The 22,819-nt window shown below is 43.5% G+C and overlaps 1 protein-coding gene across 2 annotated transcripts in view; it reads right to left on the bottom strand.

The window, feature by feature from the left end:
* NINJ2 (ninjurin 2) overlaps nucleotides 1-6,962 on the bottom strand; it is an 83,116-nt gene extending 76,154 nt beyond the window's left edge. Inside the window, exon 1 of one of the 2 annotated variants that reach the window (XM_073621635.1) lies at nucleotides 6,807-6,962. In XM_073621635.1, the coding sequence (XP_073477736.1) occupies nucleotides 6,807-6,941 (135 nt within the window). In that variant the 5' untranslated portion in view covers nucleotides 6,942-6,962. Of the gene's footprint in view, nucleotides 1-1,752; nucleotides 2,021-6,806 lie in introns of those variants that run through there. The other variant, XM_073621636.1, reaches the window with a different exon arrangement.
* Between the last annotated feature and the right edge of the window lie 15,857 nt (nucleotides 6,963-22,819).

The following is a 22,819-nucleotide window of genomic DNA, read 5'->3' as shown; positions in this document are numbered from 1 at the left end:
GTCATTAGCCTCTAAAGTGTGATCTGAACGCAGATTGGGCTTCAGAGGAAAGAGAGATTTAGATGCATGTTTAAATCTACCCCAACAGTCTTATACCGTAAATAATTGACATTAACCAGCAGTTCTTCTTTATCAGACTTATAATTCTGTTTAACCTTGGTTTAACCAAGCATTTACCTTGTCTACTTATTTGCTCCACTGAAAAGAATTTTGGTTCTTGCTGTGACATTGTGCTGACAATTAAAGCGTTAACTTGCAGTCTCTGAGAAATGTATCAATCACTTAGCTCTATGTCTGGAGGGTGTTTGTGAAGCATGGGCTGCCTTCACCCTCACTTGTTTGAGAAGGTATTATAAATACCCCTCATTTTTCACTTCTTGATTAGAGTTTGAACACTGCTGATTGGCATTCCAGAGTCCAGAAACTTATTGACCTTTTATATACACACACACTAATTACAAGCAGACAGATCACAGGTGAGGATGGTTACCTTTAATAACCATTCAAACCCCTTTATGTCAACTTGTGTGCATGTTATCAGGCCAAAATGACCAGGGTATGTAAACTTTTGATCGGGGTCATTTAGGTAGTTTCTGTTGTGATTATGATTTAAAAAGAGTACACACAGTTGATTGATAATAAATAGCTTCAGTCAAACACTAACCATGAGTGAAAGAAAAGATTTTGTGTCATCATTCATATTCTCTAGAAAAATGGACAAGAAATCATAAATTCTGTCAGGGTGTGTAAACTTATGAGCACAACTGTATACCAGTCCAATTAGATAACTCTGCAGTATTGTTGTCTTGTAAACTGTAGGATAGTGTGCTGCTATTATGTACAGGCTTGCATGACAATGGCTGCACTGTCCTAAGCTGCTATGTATGCAGGGTCCATATTCCAGAGCTATTGAAGATATTTTGAAGATTTTTTTGACTGGAGCTATAAATTATTTTTGACTGCCTCCCCAAATCTAAGCATTGCAAGTGTGATCTCTATAACTGATCCATTTATCGGGAGATAGCTGTAACTTACAGTCTCAACAGAGTTGGCAAGCAGTGGGGTAGATTTACTAAAGGAAAATAGGCTGTGCACTTTGCAAGTGCAGTTACACTCTACGAGTGCAGTCGCACTTATTTTCCCCAGAACCCAGTGAATGGGGTTAAGCTTCAGTTTGTGAAGAATACTCAATCAGGTGCTAGGAAATTAAAAAAAAAAAATAGAATTTTTGCTCACACATAATTGGAGGATGGAAATCAACAGAGCTTTATGACATTCACTAAGTTCTGGGGAAAATTAGTGAAACTGAACTTGCAGAGTGCAGTTGTACCTGCAAAGTGAACAGTCTATTTTCTTTTAGTAGATCCACCTAAGTGACTTGATCCAAATGACACCTTGCAGATTATAGAAAGCATTAATCCAGACTTGTGCAGATCATAACAAAATCATATGTTTGGCTCCAATACATGTAGTCAAAATATAAACTAGAGGCACACTGAAAAGAGGGTGGGAACAACTGTACAGAGCACCGCCTAGCTATGAAGTGAGAAAGGGACCAAACAACAACGCATGTGTAACATGATAGGAAAGAATGCAAAGGAAGCAACAATTATGAATGGCAGTTTTATTTTCCTGCAAGGGAGTCATGTGACTGCAGAGCAGCAGCATCATTTTTTCAGTAAGTGGATTATGGGATATGAGGCTGGCATATGAGACATCATAATCTACTACTACTTGGGCCGAGTCACGTACCTGTATGAGAAGCCTGAAATGATGAGGGTGTTCTGCAGGATGTAGAAACTGAAGACTGGAACTTAGGAGTGCTAATATCAGGCAAGCAAGAGTACAGCTGGTCATACACCAAAAATGCAGTAGCAGCCAAGCAGGAAGGCATCAAAAAATAGACAAAAAAGCCGGTCAGTAACTCGGTCAAGCACAAGTTCAGGATCAGGGACTTCAGGGGTACAGACTGAAAGACCATTCAGCAATGATTCTGTGCAGAACACCAGTATCTCTGTAGCCTGGTGTATACATAATGACGCATACCTGTGTGCAGGGTCGTGCATCTAGTCAGGCTTCTATGCCCACAAACATGCGCATGCTTATTCACACGTGCATTAGCCTGACACAGGTACAACGCTCCTGGCAGCTTAGCTGGATTTAGAATGCAAGATTTGCATTTGTAAGGTGGCCACCTATAAAACAAACAAACTGTGAAAAGGGTCTGTTCAACCAAAGAAATAAAAAGTGCACTTTATTATACATTTACATAGCACAAAGGGGGTCTATTATAGGTTTCCACTTTATTACAGATTTTTATTTTACTTAATTTAAAGTGTATAAATGAAAGAAATGTGTTTACATTTAAGAACCTAGCCTTGGTGTCACTTTCACTATTCCCTTTCAGTGGTTGAAATTGCTAAAAAATTTGCAGAGCTAATCGTCCTACAAAATTGAATGTATATTCTTCTGTGCGAATTCTGGGAAAATTAAGTGTTAACAGGCTATTTTCTCTTCAGGTCAGATGTTCTTCATTCATAAACATAGCAAATCAAGAAAATAATGTATTATGGCCACTAGATGGAGTTGATGATCAGTTGAGATAAATACCTATTTACTGTTATCGCCAGCTCCATTTAGTGACCATAATGTAGTATTTTCCATTTTGCTAGAATTAGCAAAGTACATGCAGTTTTGCAGGGCAAATATATAATAATTTCATATGAATAGTTCCTTAATTGTGTACCTGAAAGACATCATAGGTTAGCAGTTGGTCCATATCCCTCTCCTGAAAACTGTAGTGAACTATTGGAAGTGTTTAGCTGTGTCAGTAACGTAATGGAAGTAGCCTTTTATGCTCTCTGTATGGAGGCCATATGCTGCTGTATATAAATAGTACATGTGAAATAATAGCTATTATTTCCTTGGAGTCCAGACTTGGCCTGAGAATATACGCTCTGAACTCAAACCAACACTGTTCTAGATTAGTGGGATGAAGGCAAATTCCAGCCCTTGAAATCTGAATTCCAGGGAAACAGCTAAATACACAGATGAAGTACATACAAGGGGGCTGTGTTACCTGCCAACGGATATGTATTTCTGTCTGTCCACTCCTGAGATTTACGTAACTCTGCCACGCGGCACAACCCTATCTGGCAGGGGAAGGGACCTGACCTTTCTCTGCTGCAGTTTCACTTACAGGTCTTGTCCCTCCCTCAATCTGTGACCAGACAGTGAAGAAGAAGCAGCAGACTGATGAGGTCATCTCTCTGTCACACTGCTCTCTCTTCCTATCAGTGTGCTCCTTGCACTGCATCACAGCAGATTAGTTCTCAGCAGTTGGCTCATAACCCTTCTCCACTCTATCCAAGGTTAGGCTTTAGAATAGATGTAAACCCTAACTTGATGATATCAAGTTTGCTAAACCATTGTGTATCATTGACAATTATCATGTTTTTACTATTTTGCATCCTTCTTTACATCTCAGTGCTGCTATCTCCTGCAGTCCCTTTACAGTCAGTTCATAGGACTCCAGAAGCAGCTTGATCTCATTGCTTAGGTTGGGTTTCCAGATGGTGACAACAGAGGACTTTTTGCCTGTACAATGAGCATCAGCATCACTGCAGGTGATAAGATGACAACGCTGTTGAGCAACTGAGAGACAGGGACAAAGTGTTGTCACAATACAACAGGACGTGCCTAAAGAAGGCATGAATTGTATTATCATTATTGTTAATTTAATGAAAGATGCAGATTAAAAAAAATGCATATTTAAAAATAAAAAAGATGCAGATTTAAACAATGACTTTTGAAATTACGTTATCTTGTTAAAGTTCAAGATTTGAGTGCCTGAGTTCAAATATACTTTAATCAATTGGGTCTATGCACTGTGTTTAGGTCTGTAACTATAAATCGAAAAATCTGAGGGCAAACATTTTACTTACACGTGTAAATGTGTATAAACCCATGTATATAGTATGTGTAATACGTAGATGCAAAGAGTGCATTTTGGTTTTGAAAGAAGTAGGATGATATGAACTACACTTTTAGGCAGCCCATACATGAATCATGTTTTTTTTCCTTTAACCAGCACGTTGAATGAAAAAGACAGACTTGATTCGCCCTTCCACACATTCGATGTGGATGGGGGAATCCTCCCCGCTGAGCTATTATATTCTGACAGTGGAAGACGTTCCCACCATCAGACTACACTAATCAATGTTGCAGGCTATAGGCGAGTGTCAAAAATCTGAGAAATGGCGGTTGTACAGAAGTTGATCGGTAGTTCGATTCTGTACAACCACCCTGCCCATATACGGATTGAAATTCGGCCGGCCCCTGCGGAACTGGCCATATTTCGACCCATATATGAGAGGCTTTGCACATTTAAAGAAAGCATCTAAAGGGAAGCATTTTTACTGATCATTTAAGCAGGAACTTTTGTGCCAGAAAATCCTTGCCTATGTGATCAGCAAAATTCTTACAGCCATTTGCATGTAGCCTTAGTTCTTAGTTCTTAGCACTGTATAGCAGATTGGCTCTGTACTTCTCCATTCATCATTAGGAGTTTCTTCCTGGATGGCTTTACCTTGCTGTGTCCACTACTAAGCACCTTGCTGGACCTTAGTAATGAGGGTCCAACTTTAATGTGAGCTTTTACCCTTAAGGTGACGGTGGTGGTCATTCACTTAGGAGTACACTATCATTTGGATACCTTGGGCTCTTTCTTGTACAAGACCGTTTTGATTTCCCACTATTTAGATATTACAGTGTACCATTTATTTCACGTTTGGTTCATGGAAGTAATATATTTTTGTTTTTGTTGAAATATTCACATATTCCTCTATGCAAATTGATTTATTATTATATTTTATATATTTAGTGTTATTATATTGCACTAAAAGTAAGTTCATTAAGTGTTGTGAGCGCAATTCATACACAAATTAGGGTGAGTTTGTCACATTGTGCTTGCAGCTTATCATTTTGGGCTGTTGCGCAAAATTATTTATACACAATTCAGTTCTCTGCCTTTTAGTCTCATTGCGGCAACCAATGTAGACACTACCCACCAGTGTAAACGATCCCCCCTAATTTAGTTTATTATTACATAAAAATGTCTAATAATACAGGTAAATCAACAACAAAACTTCATAGTAAAGCATAAACAGTCACATTGTGCATTGGGCAAACAATTAGGCTCTCCTGCCGCAAGTTGTGCTTGACTTCAGGAAGAAGAGGTCACATTTTACCAGGAATTTACCCTCTGCACTCAGAGAAGTCAGCCAAGGCAGCGCATATTTTATGGAAGTATATTCCTGTATAGATGGATATGAATGATTTGTGCCCACCAACATCTGGGGCAAGTTAAGAGTTTTCCCTGTTCTGACATGCAAGGCGGAAATTCCAGTGAATGGAATACAGAGGAAAGGGAGGAGAGAATATGAGAAAAAATAATTTACACGCGTTATATAGATAAAAAGATACTGTAGATAAATATACTGTATAGAGAAAGAGTGATACAGCGAAAGAGAGGGAGAGAGAGAGTTGATGGAGAGAGAAAGAGTTAAGCCAGCCATAAATGTTTAAAATCTGCTGAATTGGTCAAGATTCACAGTGGTGTAGTGGGTAGCACTCTCGCCTAGCAGTAAGAAGGGTCGCTGGTTCGAATCCCAACTACGACACTACCTGCCTGGAGTTTGCATGTTCTCCCTGTGCCAGCGTGGGTTTCCTCCGGGTACTTCGGTTTCCTCCCACACCCCAAAGACATGCTGGTAGGTTAATTGGATCCTGTCTAAAATTGTCCCTAGTATGTATGAATGTGAGTTAGGGACCTTAGATTGTAAGCTCCTTGAAGGTAGGGACTGATGTGAATGTACAATGTAAAGCGCTGCGTAAATGGACGGCGCTATATAAGTACCTGAAATAAATAAAAATAAAATAAATAAAGATTCTAATCCATGTATGGGCAGGCTGATTGTACCCAAGTCAATTCATCAATCAACTTGGGTACAGGCTGATTGTACCCAAGTCGATCTATTGATTGACTTAGGTACAACCAGCATGTCAGATTTTTAGCATGCAATTACTGCCGGTGGCTAGAGCAGCTAGCAATAATCATTGTGTTCTCCTGGCAAGGACTGCTCCCCCCTGTAGGGATAACACGATAGCTCCACGGGAGGGATTCCCCCATCAACACTGACTGTGTTGATGGGGGAATCTAACAATTTTATTTCCTGCAAACCACAGTTATGGGAAGGAAAATTGCATTATCTATGGCCTGCCTAAAAGTCAAAAGGCCCTCTACCTGCATCCCTCAGCATGAGCCCCTGCTAAAGTCATAAACGTTACACTTGCAGCAGCAGCTATACTGATCTACTGCTAGCATAAGAGTATGTATACTAGTATGAGAGATAACATTAAAGTTAGCACGGTGCTTCTGCTCTGCATGAGCTGCCCATCCACCAAAATGCAGGCAAAACACAGCCCAAACCAAGGATTCACTTCAAGGGGTTAGTAATAGTATTACAAAAAGCTGTGTTCTGCAGGATAATAATCCTTTATCATTTAACTATCAAGAGAGGAAACTGGACACATCTGAGGATGAAGCAGAAAGCCTGTTAAAAGCTGATTTGCCTGTTTGTCATGCAGCAGTTAATGACACAAGCTGACGTGGAATCTGAAACGGTGAAACAGGGTAGTTCTTAAACAAGCTTTCTACACAAACTTCCTAAATGCCCTGGGGTGAGTGATAAAAAAAGGCAACCCCCACCCCCACCTCCAGTCCCTTCTCCATGAAGTGTACTGACCTCCACACTGATCCTTTCTCTCGGAGTACCCATCTCTCTGTGCTGATGTGGGTGAGTGCTGATGCTGCTGTTGTTGTGGCTGCGCACAGAGCAGAGGGAGGGGGTCATGTCTGTACACACACATGTTCCATTCATCCAGATGAAGTGTGACTTGGTCCATGGTGCGGGGAGTGAAGGCTCGACACAGATTCCTCATTGTGTGCCTGTGGAAAAGCTTAAACGTTTAACACTATGAGTGCGAAAATAAAATAAGTGAATGTTATCTCATTGCAGTACTGTTAAAAAGTTATTGATTCAATTGCTCACAAGGAAACAAAGGGCTTGTGTAGATGCAGTCGGCTCCCTGCTGCCCTACACATCTCCCCTTTCTCATCTACAGAATACATTTTTGTCACCTGCAGTTTACATCTTTCTCTTCTGAAATTGACCCCCTTCTTACCTGCAGATGACCTCCTCTTCTGCAGTTAACCTCCTTTTCACCTGCAGTTGACACTTTCTAAGCTAAGGTTGACCTTTCTCTCACTTGCAGTTGACCTCCTGCTCACCTGCACTTTATCTCCTTCTCACCTGCAGTTGAGCTCCTTCTCATTTGCAGTTGACCGCCTGCTTATATGCACTTCACCTCCTTCTCATCTGTAGTTAAACTCCTTCTCACTTGCAGTTTACATATTTTTCTTCTGCAGCTGGCCACCTTCTCACCTATAGTTGACCTCCTCTTTAGCCACAGTTGACCCCCTTCTTTTCTTCAGTTGATCTTCTCTTCCACAGTGTACCTTCTGACCTCCTTTTTTAATGCATCTAACTTCCTTCTCAGCCACAGTTGACCCCTTCTGTTCTGCAGTTGACCTTCTTTACTTCTGAAGTTTATCTTCTTCTCACCTGCAGATGACTTGCTTTTAAGTTGAAGTTGACTTTCTTCTTACCTGCAGTTGACATCCTGCTCACTTGCACTTCACTTCCTTCTCACCTGCAACTGACCTCCCACTCACCTGCACTTCACCTCCTTCCCACCTATAGTTGACCTTATTCTCGCCTGCAGATGACTTATTTCTCTTCAATAGTTGACCTCCTTCTTACCTGCAGTTGACCTCTAGACATACAGTATGTGCTTAGGTTTCAAACTGGGGAGGTGAAGCAGTCATTCCCTAAATGCTGTCTTATCTCACATGCAATACTAGGGATAAGAGAAAGTTGTTGTTAATCTATCTGATCAATACTTATTCCAACAATGGTTGGAGGTGTTGACAGGGCTACAACCTTGATAAGAATACAGTCCCATGCAACCCTGATTCTAAAATAAAACTGGTAAAAAGGAGGTCCACTGGAAATACTCATCTTTCCTTGTATCTCACATTTCTGGGAATGTCCATTTTCTGGTGGCCAGCTGTGCTCATTAGTTTGATCTCCCAGCCCCAACTACTGTGTTCTGCAGTAATGTGGAAGTTGACTGGAGGAACCACTGAGTGCAGCAGGGGACCGGTAAATTGACATTTTTGGATGTGTTGTATCCTGAAGAGTCTCTTTATAACAGCATTTTGCGCAACTGAAAAGATGAGTCTTCTTTCAAGAGGAACATTTTTTTGCCATTTGCTTTAAGGCTAAATTCACATTGATGATTTAGACCAGTGCGAATTGTAGAGGCAGGAATCCTCTGAGCTCTGAGCGGCTAGGTGCAGCCGCTCACCCTTTTAACTATAATGACAGGTTGCCAGCAGCCACAGCAATTTGTGTGCATCCAGCAGTGATCACTGCAGGTAATCTCTGGCTGTGCAGACAGCCACAAATAGCTGCGGCCACCGGCCACATCTACAGTTGCGCTCATAAGTTTACATACCCTGGCAGAATTTATGACTTCTTGGCCATTTTTCAGAGAATATGAATGATAACACAAAAACTTTTCTTTCACTCATGGTTAGTGTTTGGCTGAAGCCATTTATTATCAGTCAACTGTGTTTACTCTTTTTAAATCATCATAATCACAACAGAAACTACCCAAATGACCCTGATCAAAAGTTTACATACGCCAGTTCTTAATACCGTGTATTGCCCCCTTTAACATCAATGGCAGCTTGAAGTCTTTCGTGGTATTTGTGGATGAGACTCTTTATCTTAGATGATAAAGCTGCCCATTCCTCTTGGCAAAAAGCCTCCAGTTCCTGTAAATTCTTGGGCTGTCTTGCATGAACTGCACATTTGAGATCTCCCCAGAATGGCTCAATGATATTGAGGTCAGGAGACTGAAATGGCCACTCCAGAACCTTCACTTTATTCTGCTGTAGCCAATGACAGGTCAACTTGGCCTTGTGTTTTGGATCATTGTCATGTTGGAATGTCCAAGTACGTCCCATGTGCAGCTTCCTGGCTGATGAATGCAAATGTTCCTCCTGTATTTTTTGATAACACACTGCATTCATCTTGCCATCAATTTTGACCAAATTTCCTGTGCCTTTGTAGCTCACACATTTCCAAAACATTAGCGATCCACCTCCGTGTTTCACAGTAGGAATGGTGTACCTTTCATCATAGGCCTTGTTGACTTGACTTGACCATGTAGCCCATCTTTCTTCAAGTGCCTCCTTATTGTGCATCTTGAAACAGCCACACCATCTTGAAACAGCCACACCACATGTTTTCAGAGAGTCCTGTATTTCACCTGAAGTTATTTGTGGGTTTTTCTTTGCATCCCAAACAATTTTCCTGGCAGTTGTGGATGAAATTTTAGTTGGTCTACCTGACCCCGGTTTGGTTTCAACAGGACTCCTCATTTTCCACTTCTTGATTAGAGTTTGAACACTGCTGATTGGCATTCTCAATTCCTTGGATATCTTTTTATATCCCTTTCCTGTTTTATGCAGTTCAACTACCTTTTCCCACAGATCCTTTGACAATTATTTTGCTTTCCCCATGACTCAGAATCCAGAAACATCAGTGCAGCACTGGATGACAGATGCAAGGGTCTGTCAGGAGTCCAGAAACTCATTGACCTTTTATACACACATAATAATTACAAGCAAACAGATAACAGGTGAGGATAGTTACCTATAATAGCCATTTAAACCCCTTTGTGTCAACTTGTGTGCATGTTATCAGGCCAAAATCACCAGGGTATGTAAACTTTTGATCTGGGTCATTTGGGTAGTTTCTGTTGTGATTATGATTATTTAAAAAGAGTAAACACAGTTGATAGATAATAAATTCAGCCAAACACCAACCATGAGTGAAAGAAATGTTTTTGTGTTATCATTCATATTTTCTGAAAAATGTCCAAGGAATCATAAATTCTGCCAGGGTATATAAACTTATAAACACAACTGTAGATGTGGCCAGTGGTCGCAGCTATTTTTGGCTGTCTGCACAGCCAGAGATTACCTGCAGTAATCACTGCTAGACGCACACAAAGTACCAAATAGCTGTGGCCGCTGGCAACCTGTCATTATAGTAAACAGGGCGAGTGGCTGCACCTAGCCGCTTAGAGCTCAGAAGATTCCTTAATTGATAATAAATGGCTTCAACCAAACATTAACCATGAGTGAAAAAAGTTTTTGTTTTATCATACATATTCTCTGAAAAATGGCCAAGAAATCATAAATTCTGCCAGGGTATGTAAACTTATGAGCACAACTGTATATACATGTACAGTGCCATCATCCATATACTTACAGAGAAGGGATAATATACATTAAACAGTGCGTTTAGTATCACTTTAAAAACTTGTGTAGATGACTAAATGCAGCATGCTTTTGGCTTGTGACACCATTTGAGATAATCCATAGTTCATTGTTCATTGACAGGTGCATCTGACCTGTATCTGACTTCCTTCTAATCTGTAATTGACCTCCTAAATTGCATTAGGCTGCTTCAAGCTACTTTTATATTCCCACTATCTTGTATAGGGAGAAAAGCCCCTTTAACATGAACAAAAGCACTAAAGCTAATAGATCCAACTCAGCTAATGGGTAAATGCAGCATACATTCAATAGCACAGAAACATGTGCTTGCCAATTGCTTGCCCAGCCAGCGCTGCACTCAGCATAATTGCACTGTAATGTATGGGCCCTTGGCACCCTTCATTCATAATATATCTCCAGGCGTATTGGCTGTGGTCTGAGGACATCTTGAAAATAAAGTACTGCTTGGGTCAGCTCCAGATTGAAAGTATGTACTGCAACCTGAGCTTTTTAGCTGCTTGGGAGCATGTTTGTAGATTACAAAATTATCCTGGAGTGGACTATGATGCCAATCCACACTCCCCTGCTGCTTCGTAAAGTCACATGCTTTGTACTTTCAGTGGGTAGAGAGTCCTCAGACCTGTGTAGGCTCTGAGTTTAACTTCCAGTACATGTTGGAAGTTATATGCAATTGTTTTTTTTTCCAATAGAGGGCTACCTTGTCCTCACCCCCTCTCACCTCCTGAGCTTTCCTGTTGATGATCAGTCAAGTTTCCCATTACATTTAAGGACTAAAGTGGGGTTGAAGGGATGGGACCAGGCTAGATTTTATCAGGAAAATATAAACAAACAAACAAAAAAAAAAAGAGTAGGAATTTTAATGGTGCTACAAACTCAGAAAAAGAATCACAACTAGACTTTTAAATAAAAACTTCAATTTTATTACATATATATATATATATATATATATATATATATATATATATATATATATATATATATATATATATATATATATATTTATATATATTTATATATATATATTTATATTATTAAAGACATCTTTAAAAAACCTCAATGAAAGATATATCCAAGATTATCCTAAATTATAAGATTATATTGATACAATAAAAAAATATATATACAGTGGGGACGGAAAGTATTCAGACCCCCTTAAATTTTTCACTCTTTGTTATATTGCAGCCATTTGCTAAAATCATTTAGATTCATTTTTTTCCTCATTAATGTACACACAGCACCCCATATTGACAGAAAAACACAGAATTGTTGACATTTTTGCAGATTTATTAAAAAAGAAAAACTGAAATATCACATGGTCCTAAGTATTCAGACCCTTTGCTCAGTATTTAGTAGAAGCACCCTTTTGATCTAATACAGCCATGAGTCTTTTTGGGAAAGATGCAACAAGTTTTTCACACCTGAATTTGGGGATCCTCTGCCATTCCTCCTTGCAGATCCTCTCCAGTTGTCAGGTTGGATGGTAAACGTTGGTGGACAGCCATTTTTAGGTCTCTCCAGAGATGCTCATTTGGGTTTAAGTCAGGGCTCTGGCTGGGCCATTCAAGAACAGTCACGGAGTTGTTGTGAAGCCACTTCTTCGTTATTTTAGCTGTGTGCTTAGGTTCATTATCTTGTTGGAAGGTAAACCTTCGGCCCAGTCTGAGGTCCTGAGCACTCTGGAGAAGGTTTTCATCCAGGATATCCCTGTACTTGGCCGCATTCATCTTTCCCTCAATTGCAACCAGTCGTCCTGTCCCTGTTGGGACTGTATTGGACAGGTGAATAGCAGTGCCTGGTTTTCTCCACACATACCGCTTACAATTAAGGCCAAAAAGTTCTATCTTGGTCTCATCAGACCAAAGAATCTTATTTCTCACCATCTTGGAGTCCTTCAGGTGTTTTTTTAGCAAACTCCATGCGGGCTTTCATGTGTCTTCATGTGTCATGTGTCTTCCGTCGGGCCACTCTGTCATAAAGCCCTGACTGGTGGAGGGCTGCAGTGATGGTTGACTTTCTACAACTTTCTCCCATCTCCTGACTGCATCTCTGGAGCTCAGCCACAGTGATCTTTGGGTTCTTCTTTACCTCTCTCACCAAGGCTCTTCTCCCCCGATAGCTCAGTTTGGCTGGACGGCCAGCTCTAGGAAGGGTTCTGGTCATCCCAAACGTTTTCCATTTAAGGATTATGGAGGCCACTGTGCTCTTAGGAACCCTAAGTGCAGCAGAAAAATTTTTGTAAGCTTATCCAGATCTGTGCCTTGCCACAATTCTGTCTCTGAGCTCTTCAGGCAGTTCCTTCGACCTCATGATTCTCATTTGCTCTGACATGCACTGTGAACTGTAAGGTCTTTTATATGGACAAGTGTGTGGCTTTCCTAATCAAGTCCAATCAGTATAATCAAACACAGCTGCACTCAAATGAAGGTGTAGAACCATCTCAAGGATGATCAGAAGAAATGGACAGCAATGAGTGTCACAGCAAAGGGTCTGATTACTTAGGACCATGTGATATTTCAGTTTTTTTTTTTTTTATAAATCTGCAAAAATGTCAACAATTCTGTGTTTTTCTGTCAATATGGGGTGCTGTGTGTACATTAATGAGGAAAAAAATGAACTTAAATGATTTTAGCAAATGGCTGCAATATAACAAAGAATAAAAAATTTAAGGGGGTCTGAATACTTTCCGTCCCCACTGTATATAGGACCTTTTTCTACACCTTACAGATGCAGAACCCTTACCTACTGAAGACTGATATACTCCCTATATAGATTTATTTTTTGTATTTTTTTGAAAATTGTATTAGTATGATCTATAGATTTTTGGTTGTGGTCTAAAAAAGTGGAAATTATACAAAGAAAAAGAGTTCCCCTATTGGTGGACTTTTTAGGCACGTATAAAAAGGCGTAGAAGAGTATATATAGTACAGATATAGTTTACTATATCTCTCTCGGAATCAAGAACACTCCGGGTAGACAGACCGTGTCATTGTCGCTGTTTTTAATTTAAAGTTTCAAGGAATGCCAAGTCAGTTAATACAGTGTTAACATCTATTGCTAACTCACACCCACCCCTGAGGAAGGAGGCTAATTAACTCCGAAACGCGTCGGGTGCAAGAGTACTGTTTCATACACTGTATATACACAAATGTAAAACTGCTTGCTTTGCATTCCCAATAATAGACGTTACATTATTGTCATATTTTTTTATATTTTTCTATTTAATAAACTATATCTGTACTCTATATACTCTTCTACGCCTTTTTATACGTGCCTAAAAAGTACACCAATAGGGGAACTATTTTTATTTGTTTAATTTTATAATTTGGATAATTTGGATGTGGCACAACTTCACAGTCAGCCGCCAATCTTCCACGTCATAAAAAAGTGGAAATACACATGATGAAATCCTTGCACTATTTAGGATAATTTTGGATACATCTTAGATTGAGGTTTGTAAAGATGTTTTTAGTATTATATATAATAAAATAGAAGTTTGTATTTAAAGTGATATTAAAGGCAAAAAAAATAACAAATATGTCATACTTACCTGCTCTGTGTAGTGGTTTTGCACAGAGCAGCCCTGATCCTCCTCTTCTCGGTGCTCCAGGTTTCTCCTTCAAGTCGACTGCCCTCAGAGCAATCAGCTTGCAAAGGAGGCACACAAGCAGGCGCGCCCCGAGCCGCTGCTCTGTGTATCAATTCAGACACGGAGTTGCTGGCAGGGGCAGACTGACCATTCGGGCACTCGGGCACAGACCGAGGGCCCCATGCCACTAGGGGGCCCCATCAGAGTGGCCAGCCTCAGTAAAAGCAGGGACAGTATGTAAAAATCTGTGTTTTTTTACATCTGTCCGTGAAATGTCCCTTGCAGACATCATTTTGCTGTAAAAAAAAGAGGCTATAGCTGCCCCGCCTCTGTATTACCTCCTTAGCCAATGGGAACAGTGTACATGCCCCCTTCCTCACCGCGACTCATTTGATTTCAGAGCAGAAGATTGCCGACTGCTGGAGGAGAAGAGAGGGAGGAGGGGACACAGCCTGCAGTGTGGTAGGGGCTGCAACCTGTTGGAAGGTAAGCTTGCTGAGCTGAACTGATTATATTTTTGTCAGTGGCTTGCCTGGTGAGCAGGAGGGAGGGGGAGGATGTGTTTTTCCTCTAGCAGGGCTCCTCCTGTCTCTGAAGCTGTTAAATCGATTTTCTGTGTGAGAAGTGCCATGCTTCTGGAGGAAGGATGTTCTAAACTTCTCCCCCAATCTCTACTACCCTTCCTACTCATTACCTGCCCACCAATACACAGACACAGTCCCCTCCTCTCCCACGTTATCACCTATTGTGTCTGTGAGCTGCTGGGGCACTACAAGTCTCAGCATGTCAGGAGATGGGGGCAGCAGTGTGTTTCTTTTAGGCTGATTTTTGGGTGAAAAGTGCTGGTGTGTGTGTGTGTATGTATCATGCATTGCATGAATCTATCTATGGTTGCTGCTAACACCCCCTATTCAGGTGCCTGGCCCCTTTTCGGGCGCCGGGCACCTGAGTTACAGTGGCTGGGGTGTTTTTGGGAAGCACCTGTTTAGAGCCGTAGGCTCTAATAGGTGCCCAAAAAGGTGAACAGCGAGCGCAATGCTGTGGGCTCGCTGTTCACTCAGCTGTGCGTTAGCAAAGCGAAGGAATTCACTTTGCTAACACTGAACCGCCTCTCAGCCAATCAGGTGCTCGGGTCTGTTACCTGTCACCTGATCGGCTGAGGACGGAAGAAGACATCGAGGAGCGTGCAGGACACCGCCGTTGACCCGCTGCAAGACAGGTAAGTGCCGGGCGATGCACACTGGCAGCATTTGATGGGGCACAGTAGCGGCAATTGATGGGCACACTGGCAGCATTTGATGGGGCACAGTAGTGGCAATTGATGGGCACACTGGCAGCAATTGAAGGGCACAGTAGTGGCAATTGATGGGCATACTGGCAGCAATTGATGGGCACAGTGGCAGCAATTGATGGGCACAGTAGCTGCGTTTGATGGGAGCAGTGGCTGCAACTGACGTTTTTTTTTTCACTTTTTTGTGCCTCCCCACCCTTTTGATCTAATACAGCCATGAGTCTTTTTGGGAAAGATGCAACAAGTTTTTCACACCTGGATTTGGGGATCCTCTACCATTCCTCCTTGCAGATCCTCTCTAGTTCTGTCAGGTTGGATGGTAAACGTTGGTGGACAGCCATTTTTAGGTCTCTCCAGAGATGCTCAATTGGGTTTAAGTCAGGGCACTGGCTGGGCCATTCAAGAACAATCACAGAGTTGTTGTGAAGCCACTCCTTCCTTATTTTAGCTGTGTGCTTAGGATCATTGTCTTGTTGGAAGGTAAACCTTAGGCCCACTCCGAGGTCCTGAGCACTCTGGAGAAGGTTTTCGTCCAGGATATCCCTGTACTTGGCCGCATTCATCTTTCTGTTGATTGCAACCAGTCGTCCTGTCCCTGCAGCTGAAAAACACCACCACAGCATGATGCTGCCATCACCATGCTTCACTGTTGGGACTGTATTGGACAGGTGATGAGCAGTGCCTGGTTTTCTCCACACATACCGCTTAGAATTAAGGCCAAAAAGTTCTATCTTGGTCTCATCAGACCAGAGAATCTTATTTCTTACCATCTTGGAGTCCTTCAGGTGTTTTTTAGCAAACTCCATGCGTGCTTTCATGTGTCTTGCACTGAGGAGAGGCTTCCGTCGGGCCACTCTGCCATAAAGCCCCGACTGGTGGAGGGCTGCAGTGATGGTTGGCTTTCTACAACTTTCTCCCATCTCCCGACTGCATCTCTGGAGCTCAGCCACAGTGATCTTTGGGTTCTTCTTTACCTCTCTCACCAAGGCTCTTCTCCCCCGATAGCTCAGTTTGGCCAGACGGCCAGCTCTAGGTAGGGTTCTGGTTGTCCCAAACGTCTTCCGTTTAAGGATTATGGAGGCCACTGTGCCTTCAGGAACCTTAAGTGCAGCAGAATTTTTTTTTGTAACCTTGGCCAGATTTGTGCCTTGCCACAATTCTGTATTTGAGCTCTTCAGGCAGTTCCTTTAACCTGATGATTCTCATTTGCTCTGACATGCACTGTGAGCTGTAAGGTCTTATATAGACAGGTGTGTGGCTTTCCTAATCAAGTCCAATCAGTATAATCAAACACAGCTGCACTCAAATGAAGGGGTAGAACCATCCCAAGGATGATTAGAAGAAATGGACAGCACCTGAGTTAAATATATGAGTGTCACAGCAAAGGGTCTGAATACTTAGGACCATGTGATATTTCAGTTTTTCTTTTTTCATAAATCTGCAAAAATGTCAACAATTCTGTGTCTTTCTGTCAATATGGGGTGCTGTGTGTACATTAATGAGGAAAAAAAATGAACTTAAATGATTTTAGCAAATGGTTGCAATATAACTAAAAGTCAAAAATGTAAGGGGGTCTGAATACTTTCTGTCCCCACTGTATATGTATAATGTGTGTGTGTGTGTGTCTATGTGTATGTATACTGTATGTTTTATTTGTGCCTACTAACGCTAAACAGAAGTCGATCTAACAATCCTATGCCCCTGAAAAATACACTTGTTGCCATTTGAAGGCAGCTGAATGGTGAACTGCTGAGCCCGGCCTCGAAGCAGACAGCAGGGCAGGTCTGGGTGCGTGCCTGTGCGGTGATATGGCACACATCAAGCATGGCTTTTATTCACACGCCCCACTGCCAGATCTGAGGCCAACCACAGCAGTTCACTATTTTGCTGGCTCTAAGACTCACTTGCGCAGTTCAGAGCCTGCAACAAGTGGATTTTTTTTTCTAATTTAAAGGCCTTTTGCTGCCAGCTGCCTGCCACATCAAGCACTACGGTGCAAAGGCGTGTGTAAGGGGACGCTGATATAAGGTGACACACTGGGGGGCTCTGCCATAAGGTAGGACTCTGTGGACTGTGATGTATAGGGAGAATGTTGGGACTTTGATGTAAGGGAGGACTCTGATGTGAGCGTGGCACTCATCCTGACTGCTGTACTCTATATGTTGTTTTGTTTGTTACTTACTCCTGGCATGGCAGCCACCTGTAATCCTAAGGGCCCCATAATCTTCTATTGCCCGGGAGCCCCATGAGTTGTCAGTCCGCCCCTGGCTGCTGGTCAGCCCCACCCCCTCTCTCTCTTCATTGGCTGTCTGGATGTGATTGACAATTGACTGCCAATGGCTACCGCTGCTGTCTCAGCCAACAAGAGTAACCCAACCGACCGAGGGGAGGATTGTTTGCCGCCCCCAACCCACAAAAACTATACCACCAGCCGCCACTGCAAGGACTTCTTTCCTGCGTGTGATGGGGCAGCCCATTCAGATGAATGGGCTCTCATGACCACATAAACCGCGGCCCGTATGGCCGCACAGGTGTGAACCTAGCCTGAATTCTTATTTTCACCTGCAAACCTCTTGTTAACGCAAGCACTCACTCACTTTTCAAAAAGGCTCAGTCACTTCTTTTGCATATTTCTTTCTTTTGTGCATAGGGCAGCCCTTTGAAATTAATAAACTCCGGGAATGCTCAAAAACGTGTGCAGAGGCGTGGCTTGACGATGGCAGCATGAGGACGTGCCGACTGGAGCTCTGCACGGGGCTGAGGCTGGGAATCGCCCGACTAACGAAACAGGCAAGCTGTAATTACATACCGGGGGACCGCAAACACCCGCCGACCGCTGGGGAACTGCCACTACCTCCAGCAGCAAGAGAGGCACACAGATGGGAGTTGTGACGGCCAGGTACTTGCATGTCACTTTTGCCAACGTCTACTTTCCAAACGTGGACCACCCACAATTTCTGCGGAAGCTTCTCCCTGAAATCTTGGAGTTTGCTGAGGGGCTCCTAATTTTTGGAGGCGATTTTAATTTTGCCATGGACCCCCTTCTTGATGTGTCACGGGGCTCCTCCCATCTCCCTTTTTCTCGCCTCAAACGTCTTAAGGCGGACCTGCATACTCTGCACCTGGTTGATCCTTGGAGGTTGTTGACTATTCCTTCTTCTCCCTGGTGCACCAAACTTACTCGCGGATAGACTACCTTCTGGTTCCGCATAAGGACCTATCAAGAGTGGTGTCTACTAGCATTGATGTTATCTCTCTCTCAGACCATGCCCCCATTCATATGACCCTCCAACTGGGCCCTGTCACCCAGACTCCACCATCATGGAGACTGAACGAATCTCTACTCCAATCAGCAGGGATCTGTGCTGAGCTCCTGACCACCATGCGTGAGTACTTTGCCATCAATGAGTCCTCGGTCACTAATCCTTTAGTGGTATGGGAGGCCCACAAAACAGTCATCCGGGGTGCTCTGAACAAAATAGGAGCCTGCCTTAAGAGGGAGAGGTCTCGCCACACAGAGGAACTTTTCGCCCAGCTACGTAGTCTAGAGTGCTCCCATAAGGCCAGCTTTGCGCGCTCCACTTATCAGGATCTCCTGATAAGTACGTGAGGAGCTCGGTGAGCTCCTATTCCACAAAACGAAGCAAAAATTGGCCTGGGCTCATCGTACAATGTACGAATTCTCGAACATACCGGGCACGTTACTAGCTAGGGCACAGAGAGGTCCATGCATGAGAACCTACATCTCCCAAATCATGGGCTCTTCAGGGCAGAAGCTCCATACTTCCTCAGACATGGTGACGGAGTTCAGATCTTTCTTCGAGGGCTTATACAATTTAGACGGCTCCTCTACTCAGGACCCCCCACTTGGTGGCAGGACCACTCCCCAGTCACACCTCGCCTCCTCGGGCATGCCATCTCTCCCTCTTGCAGTTCAGGGGGAACTGGAGGAGCCAATTAATCAATGCTGAACTTGGGGTGGCCCTGGCCTGTTCAAAGCCTATGGGTCCAGACGGCCTCACCCCAAGCTACTACAAAGTCTTTTTTGAGACTCTTTCTCAACCACTGGTCTCAGCATTAAACTCGAACACGGAGGGGGATTCATTTCCGATTGACACATTGCGTGCCTACATTTCTCTTATCCCTAAGGAAGGGAAGGACCCGTTGCGATGTGGGATTTACCATCCGATAGCGCTCCAGAATACGGATCTGAAATCATTTGCCAAAATTTTGCCAAACAGGCTGCTTCCACATATCCCGAGTCTTGTCCACAGAGACCAAGCAGGCTTTGTGCCCCTTCGCAAACCACGTGACAATACCATCCGGGTGGTGAATTTGATCCATGCAGCCAGGTCCTCGAATCAGCACTTTCTGCTGCTGTCCAAGGACGTAGAGAAAGCTTTTGACTGGGTGAACTGGTCCTTCATACGAACCACTCTAGAACACATTGGTTTACAGTCCTCCATGCTGAGCTGGATACTATTCCTCTATTAGAAACCCCACAGCTGCAGTCAAGGTCAATTAAACGAGATCGGACTACTTCAACATCCATAACAGCACACGACAGGGCTGCCCCCTGTCCCCCTTGATTTTTATCCTTACCCTAGAGCCCTTCTTGTGCACGGTTAGGGCGGATTTGGCCATCGCTGGCTTTCAGAAAGCCTCTGGGATGCACAAGGTGGCCGCATTTGCAGATGACTTGATCTTTTTTCTAACGGACCCACTAACCTCCCTTCCGAAACTCCTTCAGTCTCTACAGGAATATGGTGCCCACTCTTTCTTCCAAATTAATGTATCCAAATCATACTCTCTGGATATCACGGGGGGGGGGGGGGGGAAAGGCCTGATCACATCACTTCGACTTCCACTAGGCAACTGACTTGATCCGCTACCTGGGTGTCGATATCACCCCCGACCCCTCCACTCTCTACCCTGCGAACGTCATACCCTTACTTACCCGCCTCAAAGCAGATCTCCTGCATTGGCACTCGCTTACGTTAACGTGGTTTGGTCGCTGCAATGCCCTCAAGATGACGTTACTGCCCAGGGTGCTGTACTTGTTGCAGGTACTTCCCTTTCACCTTCCCCCAGTGTTTTTCAAGAGGGTGAACTCAATGTTTAGCGATTTCATCTGGTCCCACCGCAAATCTCGTCTCAGGCTACAGCTCCTTGCAAAACATAGGGGAGGAGTCACGAGCGGACGTCTATGCTTATGTGACTTTGTGGGTTCCGGTAGCCAACTCAACCCCTTGGCAGGGGCGTTTGCCACGGATCCCCCGCTGGACTTCTGGAGCGGCTTCCAGTTACGCAACTTTCTGCGTAGGTGTCTTCGGATACAAGGTGCTTCTCACCAACTCACCGAATTGGAACACCTGTGCTGCCAGAGGAAACCAGTCCGTCATGGCCTCTCAATAATATATGCATCCTTGATTCGACCAGCAGAGGGATATATCCCACCCTTTCTGACCAAGTGGGAGTCAGACTTGGGAACCCAGTTTACTGACTCACAGAAAGAGAAAATCCTTAATTTCTCCCAGAAGTCCTCCACACTCCACCACAAGGATACAAGAGACAGGTTACAAGATTCTGACAAGATGGTACAGAGTGCTTACCACTTCGCACCGTTTCCTCCCGCATGTTCCCAGTGTTTGCTGGCGCTGCGGAGGTGCTGAAGGGGACGATGCTGCATATTTTCTGGGACTGTTCCAAACTTGCCCCCTTTTGGCGTGAAGTGATCTGTACAGTCAAGCACCTGACCAAAGTTGACCTGGAAGGGAACCCGGCAGCCTGTCTGCTTCATCTTTCAGACAGACCGATCAAGAAATATAAGGCCTCTCTCACAATCCAGCTGCTATATGCGGCCAGAGCATGCATCCCCCTGTGTTGGAGATCAGAGAACCCCCCATCAAAATCTCTGTGCTTCTCTAAGGTAAACGAATTGAGAAATATGGAGGATCTCACAGCTATGTAGCATAACTGGGAGGAGACCTTCCGAGAGACCTGATGACCTGGAACCACTTTATATACACTGACGCATATTTACAGGAGGTGGCACAAACGAACTAGCCTTCCCGGATCTGACTCTACTCCCTGGGAGAGAGGCACTCTACATCCTCTCTTTTTCTTCCTCTATACCTGTACCCCCAGCTCCTACTTCTCTGGGGTCATCTACTCCCAACATCTACCCCCATTCGGGTTGTTCCCTACCCCCCTATTTTTTCTTTAGTTATACTTTGGAGACCCAGTGATGGGATAAGCACCTCAGATATGAAGTATATCCTGGTTTATATTCTGTTTTCACATTGCCCCATCCCTGGGCTTCTTAGATCCCGGGGAAGTACTACCTCCCGCTACACTACCTGAAAATCCTAAGCTAAGTTACTCCATTCTATTGTGTGTTATATACTTTATTTCAGTTCATCTCTCTCGTTTCATGCATTAAAGTACAGAAGCCTTGATCCTCAATATAAATGTACGATAGACACCCCAGTGTGGTGCATCGAGCACTATCTACAGAAACGTATTCGTTAATATGACCGCATACTCTGTGCAATGCTGAGCCTGTTGTTTTCTGACTCGGCCCTTGATCTGTTATTGGTCTGAGATGCTGTAACAACTGTTTATTTTGACTGTTACATGTAACTTTCTTTGGTAAATAAAGGAATTATATATAAAAAAACAAAACAAAAAAAAAACGTGTGCACACTCCATCGCACCTGCATGGTGTAAACCAGGGGTCCTCAAACATTTTAGACAGGGGGCCAGTTCACGGTCCCTCAGACTGTTGGGGGGCCGCACTATAGTTTAAAAAAAATATGAACTAATTCCTATGCACACATCTTATTTGTAGTGCAACAAAAAAAAAAAAACAGGAAAAAAACAGTACAGTATTTAAAATAAAGAACAATTGTAATCAATATGAACTTATCAGCATTTCACAGACTCCCCTCATTACAGAACCACTCCCAATCACAGACCCCCCTCCCCATCACAGACTCACCCCATAACAAAGCCCCCCCATGACAGATCCCCCCATCACAAACTCCTCTCCATCACAAAGCCCCACATAACAGATTCCCCCCATAACAGACTCCCCCATATCACATACTTCCCCCATCACAGACTTTCCCCATCACAGATCCCCCCATAACAGACTCCCCCATAATAGACTCCCCCATCACAGATCCCCCATATCAGTCCCCCCCCATAGCACAGACACCCCCATCACAGATCCCCCATAACAGACTCCGCCATCACAGATCCCCCCATAACAGACTCCCCCATAACAGATCCCCCATAACAGACTCCCCCATCACAGATCCCCCATAACAGAGCCCCCATAACAGACTCCCCCTATCACAGACTCCCCCATAACAGACTCCCTCATATCACAGATCCCCCCATATCACAAATCTCCCCCATAACAGACTCCCCATATCACAGACTC

Source organism: Aquarana catesbeiana, linkage group LG03 (genome assembly GCF_042186555.1).
Source record: "Aquarana catesbeiana isolate 2022-GZ linkage group LG03, ASM4218655v1, whole genome shotgun sequence".
Classification (NCBI taxonomy): Eukaryota; Metazoa; Chordata; class Amphibia; order Anura; family Ranidae; genus Aquarana; species Aquarana catesbeiana.
Note: the sequence above shows the minus strand (reverse complement) of the source record. Positions and strands in the feature narration are given on the sequence as shown.